This window comes from Scleropages formosus, chromosome 19 (genome assembly GCF_900964775.1).
Source record: "Scleropages formosus chromosome 19, fSclFor1.1, whole genome shotgun sequence".
Lineage (NCBI taxonomy): Eukaryota > Metazoa > Chordata > Actinopteri > Osteoglossiformes > Osteoglossidae > Scleropages > Scleropages formosus.
The window spans coordinates 100,301-115,835 of record NC_041824.1 but is presented as its reverse complement, the minus strand read 5'-3'; the positions used below and the strand labels follow the sequence as shown (position 1 = coordinate 115,835).

General features: G+C 43.1%; 1 protein-coding gene across 4 annotated transcripts; it reads left to right on the top strand.

Moving 5' to 3' along the window:
* The first annotated feature begins 35 nt into the window (after positions 1-35).
* oscp1b (organic solute carrier partner 1b) lies at positions 36-10,663 on the top strand. Of its 4 annotated transcripts, XM_018740926.2 has the most exons (11): positions 36-462; positions 3,421-3,575; positions 4,226-4,393; positions 4,813-4,893; positions 5,296-5,399; positions 7,486-7,614; positions 8,317-8,386; positions 8,653-8,792; positions 8,897-8,960; positions 9,109-9,184; positions 9,536-9,663. In XM_018740926.2, exons 1-11 carry the CDS (start codon positions 351-353, stop codon positions 9,574-9,576), a joined length of 1,140 nt encoding a protein of 379 aa, XP_018596442.1. In that variant the 5' UTR covers positions 36-350; the 3' UTR covers positions 9,577-9,663. The 4 variants fall into 4 exon arrangements, with proteins under 4 accessions (XP_018596442.1, XP_018596440.1, XP_018596439.1 ...); XM_018740924.2 differs by lacking the exon at positions 9,109-9,184 and having other exon boundaries at positions 9,536-10,663; XM_018740923.2 differs by lacking the exon at positions 9,536-9,663 and having other exon boundaries at positions 9,109-9,518.
* The last annotated feature ends 4,872 nt before the right edge of the window (positions 10,664-15,535 follow it).

Sequence of the window (15,535 nt, the reverse complement as noted above, 5' to 3'; positions counted from 1 at the left end):
CTGGAGGTGCTTCCTGTCTGAAGCATCGCGTGGCTTCCTGTTACACAGGCGAGGGTGGGCGGGGTTTCTTCAGTAAAACCCTTTCTCATTGGTCCTTGTTGGCCGTGACCTGGCAACCGAGTCTCCGTTTCCCGACGCTTCCTTCACCCCGGAGCCGAGAAGGAGGCGCAGTCGGAACGAACCACCGCAGCTTTCTTCGCGTATAATTCTCTCTTTTTTTTTTTTTTCCTCTCTCTCTCTCTCTCTCTCTCTATGTATATATATACACATACATGCACAGTTATTAAAAGGGAAAAATAAAAAGCAGTAGACGAAAGCGACGAATCACTGTCATCATCAACATCATCATCATGTCCTCGAAAACGTTGCCGTTGCTTTTTATTAATCTGGGCGGAGAAATGCTGTACATCCTGGATCAGCGCCTGCGGGCGCAGAACATCCCGTGTGACAAGGCCAAGAAAGGTAACGGAGCGACGACGGGGTGGGGATCATTGATGATGGGAATCCAGCCGGGCTATATGGCCGGGTCAGAGCACGAAGAAAGAAAGAGCGGCCGGTTTACACACCGGCTGGTCGCCTCGCGTTTCCTGTGCTGGATCATCTGTCACGCGGCTTTGTCGTGGCGTGTGTGTGTGTGCGCGCGCGCCCGCCCGCGGTTCGGTAAAGTCAGAAGAACCGCAACATGATCATGAGCGTCGTGTTCGGTGAGATACAGTTTAACTGCCTGCGGAGCTCGGAATCCCCCTCATCATCGTCGTCATCCTCAATCCATTCCATGCAGCATTTGTCAGCAAGCGCTTGTCCCCAGTGGAGTCGCGGCGGACCGGAGCCTAACCCGGCAACACGGGGCACAAGGCTGGAGGGAGAGGGGACACACCCAGGACGGGACGCCGGTCCATCGCAAGGCACCCCAACCGGGACTAGAACCCCAGACCCAGCAGCACGCAGTGGACACCGGCCGAACCCGCTACGCCACCACACCTCAATTATTGTTATTATTATTATTAGTATTAGTATTTTGCTATGGAGGTGGTTATTTGTTTAAAATTAAATGAATTTCTAGTCTCACTGTGTTGCCCAGAAAACCCTCATCAGGCTCATTTAAAGCACCGTAATATTTCCTACGTAAGATGTTTAAACATCTCGGCAGGAAATAAGAAAATCAGTTTTGCTCAATTTTGCCCACCAAGGATGAGTGTGTGTGTGTGTGTGTGTGTCTAAGCGAAGTTGAGCACCTGTAACTCACACCATACGTACATGTTCCACTTCAGCTCATTGGACTGAAGGAGACACAATAACAGGTACAAACAGTGTTGTGTTCGCTTCTAATCATGAAGTGCAGACCCTCTTGGAGCAAATGAGTCATCCCCGGAGCCAAATACCTGTGACACTGAACTGTTCTTACTGCCTTTCACATGTGTGGATGATACCGGTACCGTAGCGCGCTTTCTAGTGTACGGTCTCTCCATCCTGCCTGTGTATGTGTGTGCGTGCGTGCGTGCGTGCGTGCATGTGTGAGTTAGCAGTTATCTATGCTTCGGTTTTATTTGGCATCACATGGGCCTTTGACCACATTTATGTGAAGTTCCTAGAAAAGAACTTCTCTTCAACCTGCTGCTTGTTACACATTGATACTCATTCATGTTATATGTCTGCTCACTGTCACATGGCTTTTGTTAACCAGCATGAAAAGAGCGAACATTTGCATGCCGGTTTATGTTAAGCGCTGCTTACTTGAAGGGTGTGGACAAAATGACAGAAACACCTACAATGTATTAAAGTCAAGGCCATAATAAGGAGTAGGGCCACCCTTTACCTTCACAACAGCTTCTGTCTTGCTTGGAGTGCTTGGAGTGTAGACGTACGTCCTGAACAGTCTTTGTGTGGTGGGATACTGAATGATTCTTCAACAACAAAAGCCTCTAGTTGTTTCAGGGGTAAAGGAGGTGGAAATCTGATTCACACTGGTCTTGAGAACTTTGAATTGAATGTAACTGAATTGAATTGAAGACTTTGTCATTGTACTGCTGTGCAATACAAAAAAATTCTAGTGGTGCTCCCTGAGTTCTTTACACGGCCTTCCCATAAAGGCTCAGGGATCTTTCCATCTGGTGACTGGGGAGGCCATGGAAGGTGTTTGACTTTGTCTTGTGTGTATGGGGCATTATCCTCCCGGTTTTGGGAACGTCACAAAGGAATAGTGTTTGCACCACAGGGGGCAGCCGCTCCTCTAAAGTGGCCTCACGTTCCTCGGCCGTTATGTGACCATGCAGCAGATGAATGATCTCACCTAATGACTCCCCCTCGATGGCTCTGTATACCGTTTTGGACCCCCACCATGTGTAACAGAACTGATTTAACAGGCATTATGGGTCGAAGGGATCTTTTGGCTTTCCCCAAGAGTAATCCCGTCTGGATGTAGGACGTAGGAAATAAGACGAAAGACGACTCATCAGATGATTTTTCCATTGCTCAGGGATCCAGGTTTTATTCTCCTTGCACTGCATTGTGTGTCTTTGTGCGCTGGCCTTGTGTACAAACATTTTCTCAGTGGCAGCCCTGCCGTGAATTCCAGTTTCGCGAGACTCACAGGATACAGTTTTTGTTCAGATGAGGTTCTATCAAAGCTGTGCTTTTGTGCCATTTGGCAACTATCCGGTGAAGCATTTGCTACCCCAGTTGCTGACCTTTGACTTGTGAGCGCTCGTGTTTGCCGATGCACTTCATCCACATTTGGCAAATGTCATTGTTTTTGAGACTGACCTTAGAGTCAAAGTTAAACTCCTCCTTCATATTTTGTTTCTGTTATTTCGTCCACATCCTGTACATCAGATATTTTAATAATTTTCAATAAAAAGAACACCAGCTTCATATGAATTCTTGAAAAAAAAACTGTTGAATGATTTAATTTCCTTGCACCTTGCTGTATCATGTATTGCTTATGTATACAGTGCTTTTTGTTAGTGCTCTCAAATGGTACTAACTTGGTCTGCTGAAGCTTTCCAAAAAGTCTCAGGTGTAAAAACTGAGTACGGGTCACTTGCTACATAAAAGTCTCTTTTCTGCCTCTGACCAGAGAATTTCAATGGCAGCACAGCAGGGAGTGATAAACATGAGTAACAGGCCCAATATGCCAAGGGAACGAACTCAGGGTTAGTCATGTCAGTAACATGGAACTGAGACTTTTCAATAAAAGGTATCACTCCAGATGTGCAAATTTTGTTTTAGCACCAATGTGCTCTCCCTTCAAATGCAGAATTACGTTTAGTGCTTTTATTTAAAAAAGAAAAAAGGTCACACAATTCCAGTAGTGATCTTTTAGTGAAAAGCAATAAAAATAAGCTCCCACTTGCAATTTTACTCTTTGTCTTTCACCCTAATGGCCCTCCCCTCTCTTCCGGCCACTGCTCCTTCCTGCAGTCATGAATGACATCATTACCACAATGTTCAATAAGAAGTTTCTGGACGAACTGTTCAAGCCCCAGGAGCTGTACTCGAAAAAGGCCCTCAGGACCGTCTTCGATCGCCTGGCACATGCCTCCATCATGAGGCTCAACCAAGCCAGCATGGACAAGGTACGAAGGATTCGTGGCACAACCCCCCGACAATATGTAGCCCTTAAACCGTGCCAGTGCCACCCACATCTACATCACACTGCAATAAGATATTTTATAGATATATATATATTGTCTAAGACAAGAATAGCAAGGGCGGCATGGTGGCACAGTGAGTAGCACTGCTGTCTCACAGCGCCTGGGTGGTGCGAGAGGACGTGGGTGCGATCCCCAGTCAGTCTGTGTGGAGTTTGCATGTTCTCCCCGTGTCTGCGTGGGTTTCCTCCCACAGTCCAAATGTATGTTGTTCAGGTTCCCCCGTAGCATGTGGGTGACAGAGAGAGTGTGTGTTCCAGTGATGTATGGATGAGTGACCCATTGTAAGTAGTGCATCTAGCAGTGTAAGTTACCTTAGTGAATAAGGTGTGTGGGCTGGTAGTAACACTACATAGAGTTCATTGGAAGTCGCTTTGGAGAAAAGTGACTGCTAAATAATACTGTAATGTTGCCAAATCATTTTTAGCCCCCTCTAGTGCACAGATTGTCACCTGTATGTTGTGACTTTTGTGCAAAATTTGAGTCCCCGCTTTTGCTAGAAATTGTAACTGACAGTAATTTTGTACTATATATTCATTGTTACTTTAATGGCTTTCATTTTTTCTACACTCTAGCTTTATGATCTAATGACCATGGCATTCAAATACCAAGTGCTGCTCTGTCCTCGGCCCAAAGACATACTGCTTGTGTCGTTCAATCACATGGATGCCATTAGGGACTTTGTACGAGATACACCCAGCATCCTTAGCCAGGTGGATGAGACATACCGACAACTCATTGAGGTAAGACTGAGCAGGTCTGGTGTTTGGGAGATGTTGAACTGAACTCTGACATGGGCTATGGAGAAACCATGAATCCTGTGGAATGGGATGTCTACATTCTTTAGCTTTAATAATAGATCTTTACAAAGCAGAGGCAAAGAAAAAAGGTTTGGGTACAAACCTTCAGGTAACTGGTGTCACTCAGCAGATCATTTGTAATAACTTTTGTAATAACACAATGTGCTGCTACAGAGGAGAAAGAAGGTTTCATATTGACACCCATTACTGCTAACAGAGTCAAAACTGGCTCAGAACTGCAGGACAGCAAAACATCTGAGAGAAAATAAAACATGAAAAGACGTGGCAAGAATGGACACGTAACATGTCCAGGGATGATGTATGAAGGTTTTCTTAATTTTTCTTCCATCCTTATCATTCAGATGTACACACCACTTTCTGGAGGTGAATTTCAACTAATCAGGCAAACCCTGCTCATCTTTTTTCAAGATATGCACATCAGGGTGAGTCCATCTTGCCTTTTGTTCACCTTTTAACAGCTGAATAATGCCGATTAACTTCAGTGTCATGTTTGCATGGTCAGCAGTGTTGTAGTTTTGCAGATGGAAAGGATTAGGGTGGCTAGTCATGCGAGTGAGTGGGTGGGTGGTTGAGTCAGTGAGTGAATGAATGAATGAATGAATGAATGAATGAATGAATGAATCCAGAATGGAAATATAATTGACAGGAGAGTGGAATTAAGGAACTGAACAGAATGTGGTTTAAAATGAAAAAATAAATATGTGTGCAAACCTCTGTATCAGAAGTGATATATATTTTGTCCTTCTATATACGTATTGTATTAACATTCTTCAAACAAAATAGCAGATTATGCATTATGTATCTAAATTTGTGTTTTCCCTCAGGTGTCAATCTTCCTCAAAGACAAAGTCCAAAATTCCAATGGACGTTTTGTTCTTCCAACTTCTGGGCCTGTGCCGTTTGGAACACAAATTCCAGGTTTAATCAGGTATTCCCTCACACGTGAGAGAGACGGGGAAGAGTGTATCCTAAACACCTTGTCCCCAGTTCTAGCCTAGCTAGGAATTTGTCCATTTAGCCCTTGGACTACTGTTCACCTCTCCTCTAACTAACAAAAGAGCATATTAATATTCAATAAGAATTTGAACTATAAGCGCAGGTAATTTGGACAAACAATTTACATTCACATCAGATTCAACAAGCTATCTGTTCACGCAAGAAATACCTTACAGGAACAGAAATGTCACTTCAAGTTGAACTCTAAACAAGGTGAACACATGGATGCCCCCGTGTATAGGGTGGCACCTCTTGCGGATCTCAGACGTCACTCAGAAATCTTGACTTTTTATTATAGTGTTAAATCATTGTTTTTCGTGACTGGCAGACAATCCCTGAGCCCTATAAACTAAAAATGAAAGAAAATGCAAAAAGTTCAAAGCTTGACACTTGAAGAAGAAACTAGGTGATAAATGCATAGAATTCTCCTGGAAGGAAATATCGTTACAAATGGCTTGTGTGGTTTCATTTACCATTTTTTATTGCAAATTATATTTTATGAAAAGCTCAACAGAGAGGAGTTATGAGTGATTATGGTCATTATATTACAAAAAAATCCTGTTTGCTAATTTTCGAATCATAATGTCTTTATTCTATATAGAATAGTTAAAAGAAACTTAAAAAAAATGTATAATATATGAGTTATAGCTCTAAAGCAAAGATATTTACAATAAATGTCAGCATTTAAAAAACAATAAAATAACTAGAGAATCTTTCCAGGGCCAGCATGGTGTCGCAGCGGGTAGCGCTGCCTCTCCACAGTGCCTGAGCTGTTTGGCTGTATGTTCACAGCCTGTGTAGAGTTTGCATGTTCTCCCTGTGCTAAAGGCATGCGCTCCAGGTCAATGGATCACTGTATCGGTAGTGTATGTGTGAATGTGTGTGGCTATCCTTCAATGGACTGACATTCTGTCCAAGGTGTACCCCCAGCCTTGCACTTAGTGATTCTGGGATAGGTTTCAGGCCACCATGACCCTGACCAGGACAAGCGGTTAACAGAAGTGAGTGGGCAACAGAATCTGTCCATTATTAATAACTACTTATCCACTGAAGGGACACAGTGGTCCAGAGCCTAAGATGTGTGACAGGGTACAATCTGCACAGGATGACAGAGAATCGCAAGGCAATCACATACATACTTGTTCACCCCTTCTATGAGTCATTTAGAGTCCCCAGTTGAAACGCATGTCTTTTGACTGTGGGAGGAAACCAAAGCACCTGGACAAATCGTACATTAATGTGGGGAGAACATGCGAACTGAGTACATTGAGCCAGGAGTTGTGAGGCACCAGTGCTGCCCTCTGTGCCACCCAAGAACAGCAAGACGAAAAGAGAAAATGATAGTAAAATGAATGATGTGAGACAAATATATTATGTATAAGCACTTTTGAACATGTTGGTCATAAGCTTGGATGTGAAGATGTGTGGTGTTCTCATAATCCAAGCTGGTCTCTAATTAGATTTTTTTTCTGTGGTTAATGGATAAGGCAGGAATTTAGCATTTTGCATCTTTGCATTTTTTCCCATTTGAATTAATGGTCATGAGTTCATTTTATGGGGGTGCGGTGGCGCAGTGGGTTGGACCACAGTCCTGCTCTCCGGTGGGTCTGGGGTTCGAGTCCCGCTTGGGGTGCCTTGCGACGGACTGGCGTCCCGTCCTGGGTGTGTCCCCTCCCCCTCCGGCCTTACGCCCTGTGTTGCCGGGTAGGCTCCGGTTCCCCCGTGACCCCGTATGGGACAAGCGGCTCTGAAAATGTGTGTGTGTGTGTGTGTGTGTGTGTGTGTGTGTGTGTGTGTGTGTGAGTTCATTTTATAAGAATGTACTTTTACAAGTATATTTTCAGCTACAAATTACATTTAGTATGTAATGAAAACCTGTATAGGGCAGATAAAATTAAGATCATAGTTCAGATTATTCAGTCAAGAAGATACTGTATGTAGTTGGTTTTGCAAGGCGCACATTAAACCTTAAACACTTTCTTTTCTAGTCATCTTATGCCTCCGTGTCTGTCTCTCAGGATGTTCAGCTGCAGTGGAGATGAGGTGAAGAGAGTCCAGTTCCGCAGTGCAGGCAACTACTCGAGTGCCCTCCGTGAGGGCTCCTTTGAGATGTATGGAGAACGAGTCATCAAACTGGGTACCAACATGTAAGTGCCACTGAGCCATGGTGCACTCAAACTTAAACTCTGATGCACACTGAAACAGACATGACATTATTATGTAGCACAGATCAGCCAAGTAATGCACATTCACACTGCATCTATGCGTTTTTGCTTCTGACTACAGTGTCATGAACAAGTGTCAATATATTTCTTGATTTTGTCTCTACTGTTCATTTTTATTCTGGTCCGACTGTACTCATTGTACCTGGTGAGGTATGGGCATTATGCTAATTGACAACATTAGTGTTTACAATATATCAGAACATAGTTAAATCATTTTTATCCTTACTGTAATTTGTAACTTAGTGTTATGCAACCTTAAGATGTTGAGGTTGTAAAAACTGAAAGTGGGAAAAACACCAACAAACTCAAAGACAATAAGAAAAAATTTAGAACAGGGCTGGTTCTCAGCGCCATTAAGCTAATTATGTTCTTTTCATGTCCTGACATTTAGTCGTAACGTCTAATGATGACTGCTCCATCAGGTGTGAAGTAACATCAGCTGCCTGTGCTGCAAGAACGCATCAGTATTTGTTATTATTTCCGTGTCTAGCAGCAATTCCTTTTTGGCTGTCTTCTACAGGCAAAAAAGAACTTGCTGTCTTGTTTTCATTTGAATTATTAATTTTTAACTGTACCACCGTTCACAGTTCGTAGCCTCAGTTTCTGTTATGACATTTCTCTCAGGTACAGTGTCAGCCGCCCTGTAGAAACTCACATGTCAGGCGCGTCCAAGAACTCAGCGCAGCATACTAAGGTAATCCTATAACTTGCTGCTGAATAGATCATGAAGCAAGCTTTTCTGCCAGAAGTTCTCACATCTGGTCAGGTTGCTCTCTTTATTTACAAAGTACACAAGCCATTTCTTTTCTTTGGACCTCCAGTAGTTTACTTTTATCGGTGCCAGTACTTACTCACAATGGTGTTGTCGAGCTTTCAAGTAAGAATATGGTAGTATCGGACAAGTTCCGCAACTCGCTGTGTTTGGGGGTCATTGAAAGTCCACTAATTCCTGTTGTACAGGTGAGCACTGCACCAAATCCCCTAGCTAAGGAGGAACTGAACCTCCTGGCCCGATTAATGGGGGGCTTGGAGGTGCGCAAGCCAGCAAATCCTGACTCTCGGTTCCGAGTCAACCTTTTTGCCACCGATGAGGAAGAAGAGTGAGTTATTTTTCAGTGCAGTAATGCGGCGTTCCTGTTGTGTATTTTGTGTGTCTGAGCTGTTGAAAAGGAACTAAAGGGTAACAAAAATCATGTTCTTCTAGAGAAGCTTTGATATCAAGACCTGATGAGCTTTCTTATGAAGTCATCAACATTCAAGCAACAAAGGTAAACTCAGCACCGGTACAAATTTGATGACATTGTACATGCTAAATAATATTTACACTTATTCATTTAGCCTTCTATCTAAAGCAACTTATAGTTATTTACCCATTTATACAGTTGTGTTTTTTTTTTTTTTTTTTTTTAACTGGAGCAATGTAGGGTAAGTGCCTTGCTGAAGGCTACTACAACTGGAGGGGAATTCAGACCTGTAACCTATGGGTACAAAGGTAGCAACTCTAACCATTACGCTACCAGCAATTCCTGTGAATATGCACATATTGAAGAAATTTTGTTTGGATTATAACTTGGTCATATTTGACTAAAAATCCAAGTTTGGAAGCATGCCATGACCTGTGTGAAAGCCCCGTCTGTAACTGTGAAAGATAGACTTCTTCTTCAAGTGATAGCGTTTGAAATAATCTCTAACCCTATGAGCTGTGAAGTTCATATTTGACTTTTTTGAGTCTACTACATAAAGTTTACAGGTAGTCTTAACCATGGGCCACCCTGCCTTCATTGAAGAAATGTTGATGGGTATGAGCTCGGCCTGATACGCTCACATTTGGGTTGACTTCCAGGACCAGCAGGCCAACGCAGAGCTAGCTCGGATCATGGGTGAATTCACGGAGCAAGAAGAGCCATCGGCTAGCCCCAGCAGCAAAGGGGATGACCTACTAGCCATGATGGACGGACTCTGTTGACTTTGCAGCTGTGATATGGAGAAGGGTCTTGGAATTGGAGACTGAAACTTTTCAGGCAACGGGAATGCGGGTTATTTTCACTGTGCTGCTAATCTTAAAAATCTTCTTTTCGGATTGTACGGTTGTATTTTAGGTTGACAAGACATTCTGGTTCATGGTTTTTCTGAAGACTTTATTTGCAATATACAGTGCCCACAGTTCCCTTACGATGGAGACGGTATGGAACTCATTTTCATCGCTTGACATTCTCCGTCTACAAAAGAATGTCTTTGTCATGAGTGTGCATCTCCAGCGCTTAGATATGATAATGTAATTTGAAGGTAATTATTCAGTGTGTGCAAAGCATTTGTCACTTAATTCCACCAAAATGAAACAAGGAGTTCACTTTCTGCCATGTTCTCATTTCTGTCACCTAGCTAGCGTGTTACTTCACACCGATACCCCAGATCAATGCTTTTCTTATAAACGTGCGTTGAGAAACAGGAGCGCTTTCCTTCCTAGCACAGTCCTTTTTTAAAGCCTTTTAAATTATAATATTAAAACATTATTTTTGGAATATACACTGCTGGAGTCTGAGCAAGAAGGTGGAAGTGCACTTAGCAATTTGCATGGATCCCAAAAATGTTCTTAATTCTTTCGCGTTTATTCAGATTTGCTCTGCATGCACCTTTTTGATTGAATATTTTATTTCAGTATTTTAAACCTGAATAAAACACGTGGCGGTTTTTAGGACATAGTGGCGTCTTTATCACGTTCATGTCTTGTAAAACCCTGAAAATAAAGTGTAAAGTCTCGGCGGACAAAACCATAAATTTCAGCAAGCCCGAATTAATCATTAAAACTTTTTTGGGCAGTTCGGGCTCCCGCTGTCCTAAATTAACGGGTTAACTCGTTACATTTATTATGTGTTAGGCTGCGTGTTTTAGATGGATGCATTGTACCGAAGGTCAAGTTCAAGTGAATTATCTTTTGTAATGCTTAGATTAATAATAAAGGTAGCTGTAAAACGGATGTGGGTTTATTTCCTTTCTTTCTTTTTAATTTATTTATTTATTTTGTGGCACTCAGCAGCATTTACATCCTTCCTCACAGTGCGCCGGCGCCAGAGGGAGCTCGCGCTTGTTTCCACCAATGACCCTTGACCTCGCGCTCGACTGAGGAACGTTAGTTGTGGGAACGTCTTACGTGAGACAAATGGAGCTTGTTTGCGTTTGGATTTCGTGATGCTCTCTGCATATTATTCATATCATCAAACATAAAAGCACAGAAAATTTCATCATTTACACTGAAGGTACTGTAATTTCTTCCATTAAGGCACATTTTTCCTTGTTTCCATTTTAAGATGCTGGAAAACTTACAGTGTAATGAACCTGTACTTTTCTGCTTCTTGTAAACTGCCTTTCTTTGCAGTGTGAGTCACACGACAGAGTGTCTGCGCTCTAGCCATTTCTGTGCCCAACGAGTGGCTGCACCAAAGAAAGAACGCTTAAACAACGTATATAGAACAGCTGTTACGTAAAGTCCCAACAACAGCCTGCAGAACTGCACGGTTGCCCACAAGAGTTCAGCTAACATGAGCAGTCAAAGTAGCTGCCCTGTGGACCCAGTTTTGACTTTTTGCCTGTGTCCATGTTAATGTTTGGAAAGTAGCCTTTTCGAGATTTTTTAGCACCTTGTCAGACTTGGACCTGTGGTGAAGGTAGCACTTCTGACAACACACAATCCCAGAAAGTTAATTACGCTTTCAGGGAGCCCCGTGATGGGGCATATTGTACAGACAACATATGCCTGGATTACGAAAGCATATCAGCTTTCCGTAATCGTTACCACCAAACATATCAGCTTTGCTCACAAAACATTTTGAGGTGCAGTTTAACCTCAATTTAAAGTGCTTTTCAACTGAACAAGTGCTTGATTCTTTTAAACATACATTTATATTTAAATGTGTTTATTTAGCAGACATTTTCTCCAAACTGATATACAATTTAATAAATAACAGCACATACACCGTTCAGTGAAAACATTAAAACCACTGAAAGGAAGTGAATAACATTGATTATTTCGTTACATTGGCCCCTGCCAAGGGGTGGGATATATTGGGCAGCAAGTGAACAGTCAGTTCTTGAATTTGGTGTGTTGGAAACAGGAAAAATGGGCAAGCGTAAGGATGTGAGCGACTTTAACAAGGGCCAAATTGTTATGGCAACACGCCTGGCTCAGAACATCTCCAAAACGGGAGGTCTTGTGGGGTGTTCCTGGTATGCAGTGGTCAGTACCTACCAAAAGTGATCCAAGGAAGGACAGCCAATAACCAGCAACAGGGTCATGGGTGCCCAGGGCTCACTGATGTGCGTGGGGAGCAAAGGTTAGTCCATCTAGTCTGATCCCACAGAAAAGCTACTGGAGCACAAATTGCTGAAAACCTTAATGCTGGACATGATAGAAAGGCGTCAGAAGACACAGTGCATCACAGCTTGTTGCGTATGGGGCTGTGTTACCACAAACTGGTCAGAGTGCCCATGCTGACCCCTGTCCATTGCCGAAAGCACCTACAATAGGTACGTGAGCGTTAAAACTGGACCATGGAGCAATGGACGAAGGTGGCCTGGTCTCATTTACTTCTAGATCATGTGAACGGCCGGGGACATGTGGGTCGTTTACCTGGGGAAGAGATGGCACCAGGATGCACTATGGGAAGAAGGCAGGCTGGTGGAGGCAGTGTGATGCTCTGGCCAATGTTCTGCTGGGTAACCTTGAGTCCTGGCATTCATGTGGATGTTACTTTGACACATACCACCTACCTAAAGAATGTTGCAAACCATGCACCCCTTCATGGCAATGGTATTTCTTGATAGCAGTGGCCCTGCCACACTGCAAAAAATTGTTCAGGAATGGTTTGAGGAGCATGACAAAGAGTTCAAGGTGTTGATTTGGCCTCCAAATTCCTCAGATCTCAATCTGAAGGAGAATCTCTGGGATGTGCTGGAAAAAAGATACCACAGGACACCTTCAGGGTCTTGTGGAGTCCATGGCTTGATGGGTCAGAGCTGTTTTGGTGGCACAAGGGGACCTACACAATATTAAGGAGATGGTTTTAATGTTTTGGCTAATCGGTGTATGTGGTCCATGTGAAAAGACCTGGTTATGGACAAAAGTCTGTATAGGTCTTTCCTAAATGATTAAAGGCTTTCCTAAATGATTAAAGGCTCTGTGAGACTACTTTGCAATACCTCCAGTTTGGAAGTTTTTGTGAAGAGTGTCCATACTTCTGGTTCTACAATGATATGAATTCTTCAGCAGTCATACCCGCACCTTACAGACGTATTTTTACACATATTTTCTGCATGTAAAATCATGTTGAGTGCCTTTCTCATAAATGCACATCAGTCAGGTTTCAAATGTAGTCAGAGGCAAAGGCATGTTTTTTCTTTCTTCATGGGAAGCAAAGCTCATGGCAGCCACCAGAACCCAGTGATGTCTCGTCCTCTCTTTTCACTCCCACACAGTCTTTCTCCTCCACCCATGCTCAGATGCCAGTAGCTCAGTTATTTTTTCACACAATACGGTAATAGCAAATACCCCCTCCTAATGTTCCTCAGGAGACCTGTAGGCATCTGTCATAACCTCAGTTAGTTGCATAAAGTGTTCACAATCAGCATTTCTTTGTTCAAAATGCCTTCAGAGGGATGGTGTTGACAGTTCAGGCAATTGCTGCCGTCTCTCCATATTCGTTATCTGCTTATTCGGGTAAGGTGGCCGGGGTCCGGAGCCAATACTGTGAAGCACAATCTAATGTGGGGGCCTGATGGGGGTAGGATGCCAGTGTACAAGAAGGAGCTCATACATTCATGAAAAGTTAACTTCCCATGAGCAGCATGCCTTTCTCAATGTGGAAGGGAACTGGAGTACCCAGAAGACATAAACACCACAGAGGGAGTGTTGGCGCTGTATACAGACCACGAAACCCTGGAGCTGTGAAGTGTCTGTAGCTTCCTCCTTTTGTTTTTTTTTTTTTTTTTAAACAGAATTCATTGTGTGTCCCTGATGCAGTGGTCATTTAAAAGCAAAAAAACAATAGCTGTTGACACATATAGAGGAAGAGTAAATACAGTTTACAGAACTGTTAACTTTTGTCTGAGTATTGACAGGAAGAAGAAAAAATATATATATATATATAAACTCTCCATAAAGGGATGTTTGTCTCTGTAATAATGATGCAGCTACTGAGCAGGAACAGCAGTCAGGGACATGTAAAGCACTGGGTAACCGGAGAGAAGGAAGAGAAATGCAAAGGATGACATAAGCTCTTGACACGCACAGGCTTGTAGTGTTGTTTAATCTTCATTAGGGAAATCAATAAAACATCACATTGTGTCAGCGCATGTCATCACTGTTAGTCATCCTCAAAAGCCAAACCAAAATGCTAGTTTTCTATTTGGTTGCACATCAAGACAGACACCCCCAGAAGATCAGGAAACATTCCATGGAAGGCTTCCTATGTCATTTGCTTTACAGAAGAAGTTGAACAGGCCTCCAATGCACTACTTGTTTTTAAGTCAGCCTTTTCCCCCTTCACAGGAGAACATGCACAAATTGGCTATTAACGTCTCCATGGCAACGACATCCTGTACCTGTGTTTCCTGGCTGCAGTCAAGTAAAAAAGGAACTCCTGTGCATCTAAGGAGTACTCAGCCATCTCCTCACAGACACCCATGGAAAAACATTGCTTACCATGCCGTCAAAACATGCTGAGGCATCCCAGCATCTCATTCAGGTGACTGCGGAAAAATGGCAGCGGTGCTGAATTCTATTAGAGGGAGCACGTATAAAACCAGAGCTTCCAGACGATATACCAGTACGTCCCTTGAAAGACAAGCAGGAGCCGTATATCTCTACAAGTGGTCCTTAACTTATGATGGGGTTGTGTTCTGCAAAACCCATGTTCAAAATTTGAAACACATTTTCTACTGAATGTCTATTGCTAGCTCACCATCATAAAGTTGAAAAAAATCATAAGTCGAGCCATCATAAATCGGGGACCACCTCTATATGTCTTGGCAGAAGGCTATAGCTCTGAGCTCTGTTGTGTTTTAATTGCTAATGACTTCAGGTCCCCCCCCCACCAACTTTGGAGTTTCGGTTCATCCTTCACAGATTAATATATCAGGATGGGTAGGAGCCCCAACCCCCCACCCCTGCTTTTTACGTTTATGCATTTAACAGACATGTTTCTCCAAAGTGATGTACAATGATTATTATGTACATAATAGTTAGCTGACACCTATGCTGGACACAGTACACTAAGCTCCCTACAACCATTCGCCCATCTATACAGAAAGCAGTGTAACATAGACACAATGGGCAATTTACAGTCAACAGATGCTTTTAACCTGAAACACTTCAGACTGTGAGGATACAGTGAGGATCATCGTAACATTCTTAACCAGGAAGCGAGACTTACACCACGTCAGGACATTTTGCTAGACACTACAGTAACAAATCCAAAGCTCTGGATCCTTCGCTAATGAGCAGTGAGGAGTTGGACAGAGCATACAAAGTTTTTATTGCAGCCAGAAGTCAAGCATTGCTGAAGGAAGCAGCCAGATAGGTAGAGTAAAGGATGAGCCTATGAAGCATATGAGTAATGCAGCTATGGAGTGTGGCTCCCATCCAGGTAACAGCGTCGAAGGAACAAAAGCAACCAAACCCGCCTAGAGGGTCAGAGGAGCCTGAGTGAAGGTAATGGTTTGCTGCGGTTATTTTTCCCCAGACCACTGCTGTGTGCAGCTTCCCATTGCATGATATAGCTATTTTATCCAAACCAGCTTACTGTAGCACATGAGGCACACTGCAGCCTTCAGTTTCAGTGAAATGTTG

Excerpts from the sequence above, each read along its gene's own strand:
- oscp1b (XM_018740923.2), top strand. The coding sequence starts at position 351 with ATGTCCTCGAAAACGTTGCCGTTGCTTTTTATTAATCTGGGCGGAGAA. Across the intron at positions 7,615-8,316 it reads ATCAAACTGGGTACCAACAT|GTACAGTGTCAGCCGCCCTG; the intron begins GTAAGTGCCACT and ends CATTTCTCTCAG. Across the intron at positions 8,387-8,652 it reads ACTCAGCGCAGCATACTAAG|GTGAGCACTGCACCAAATCC; the intron begins GTAATCCTATAA and ends CCTGTTGTACAG.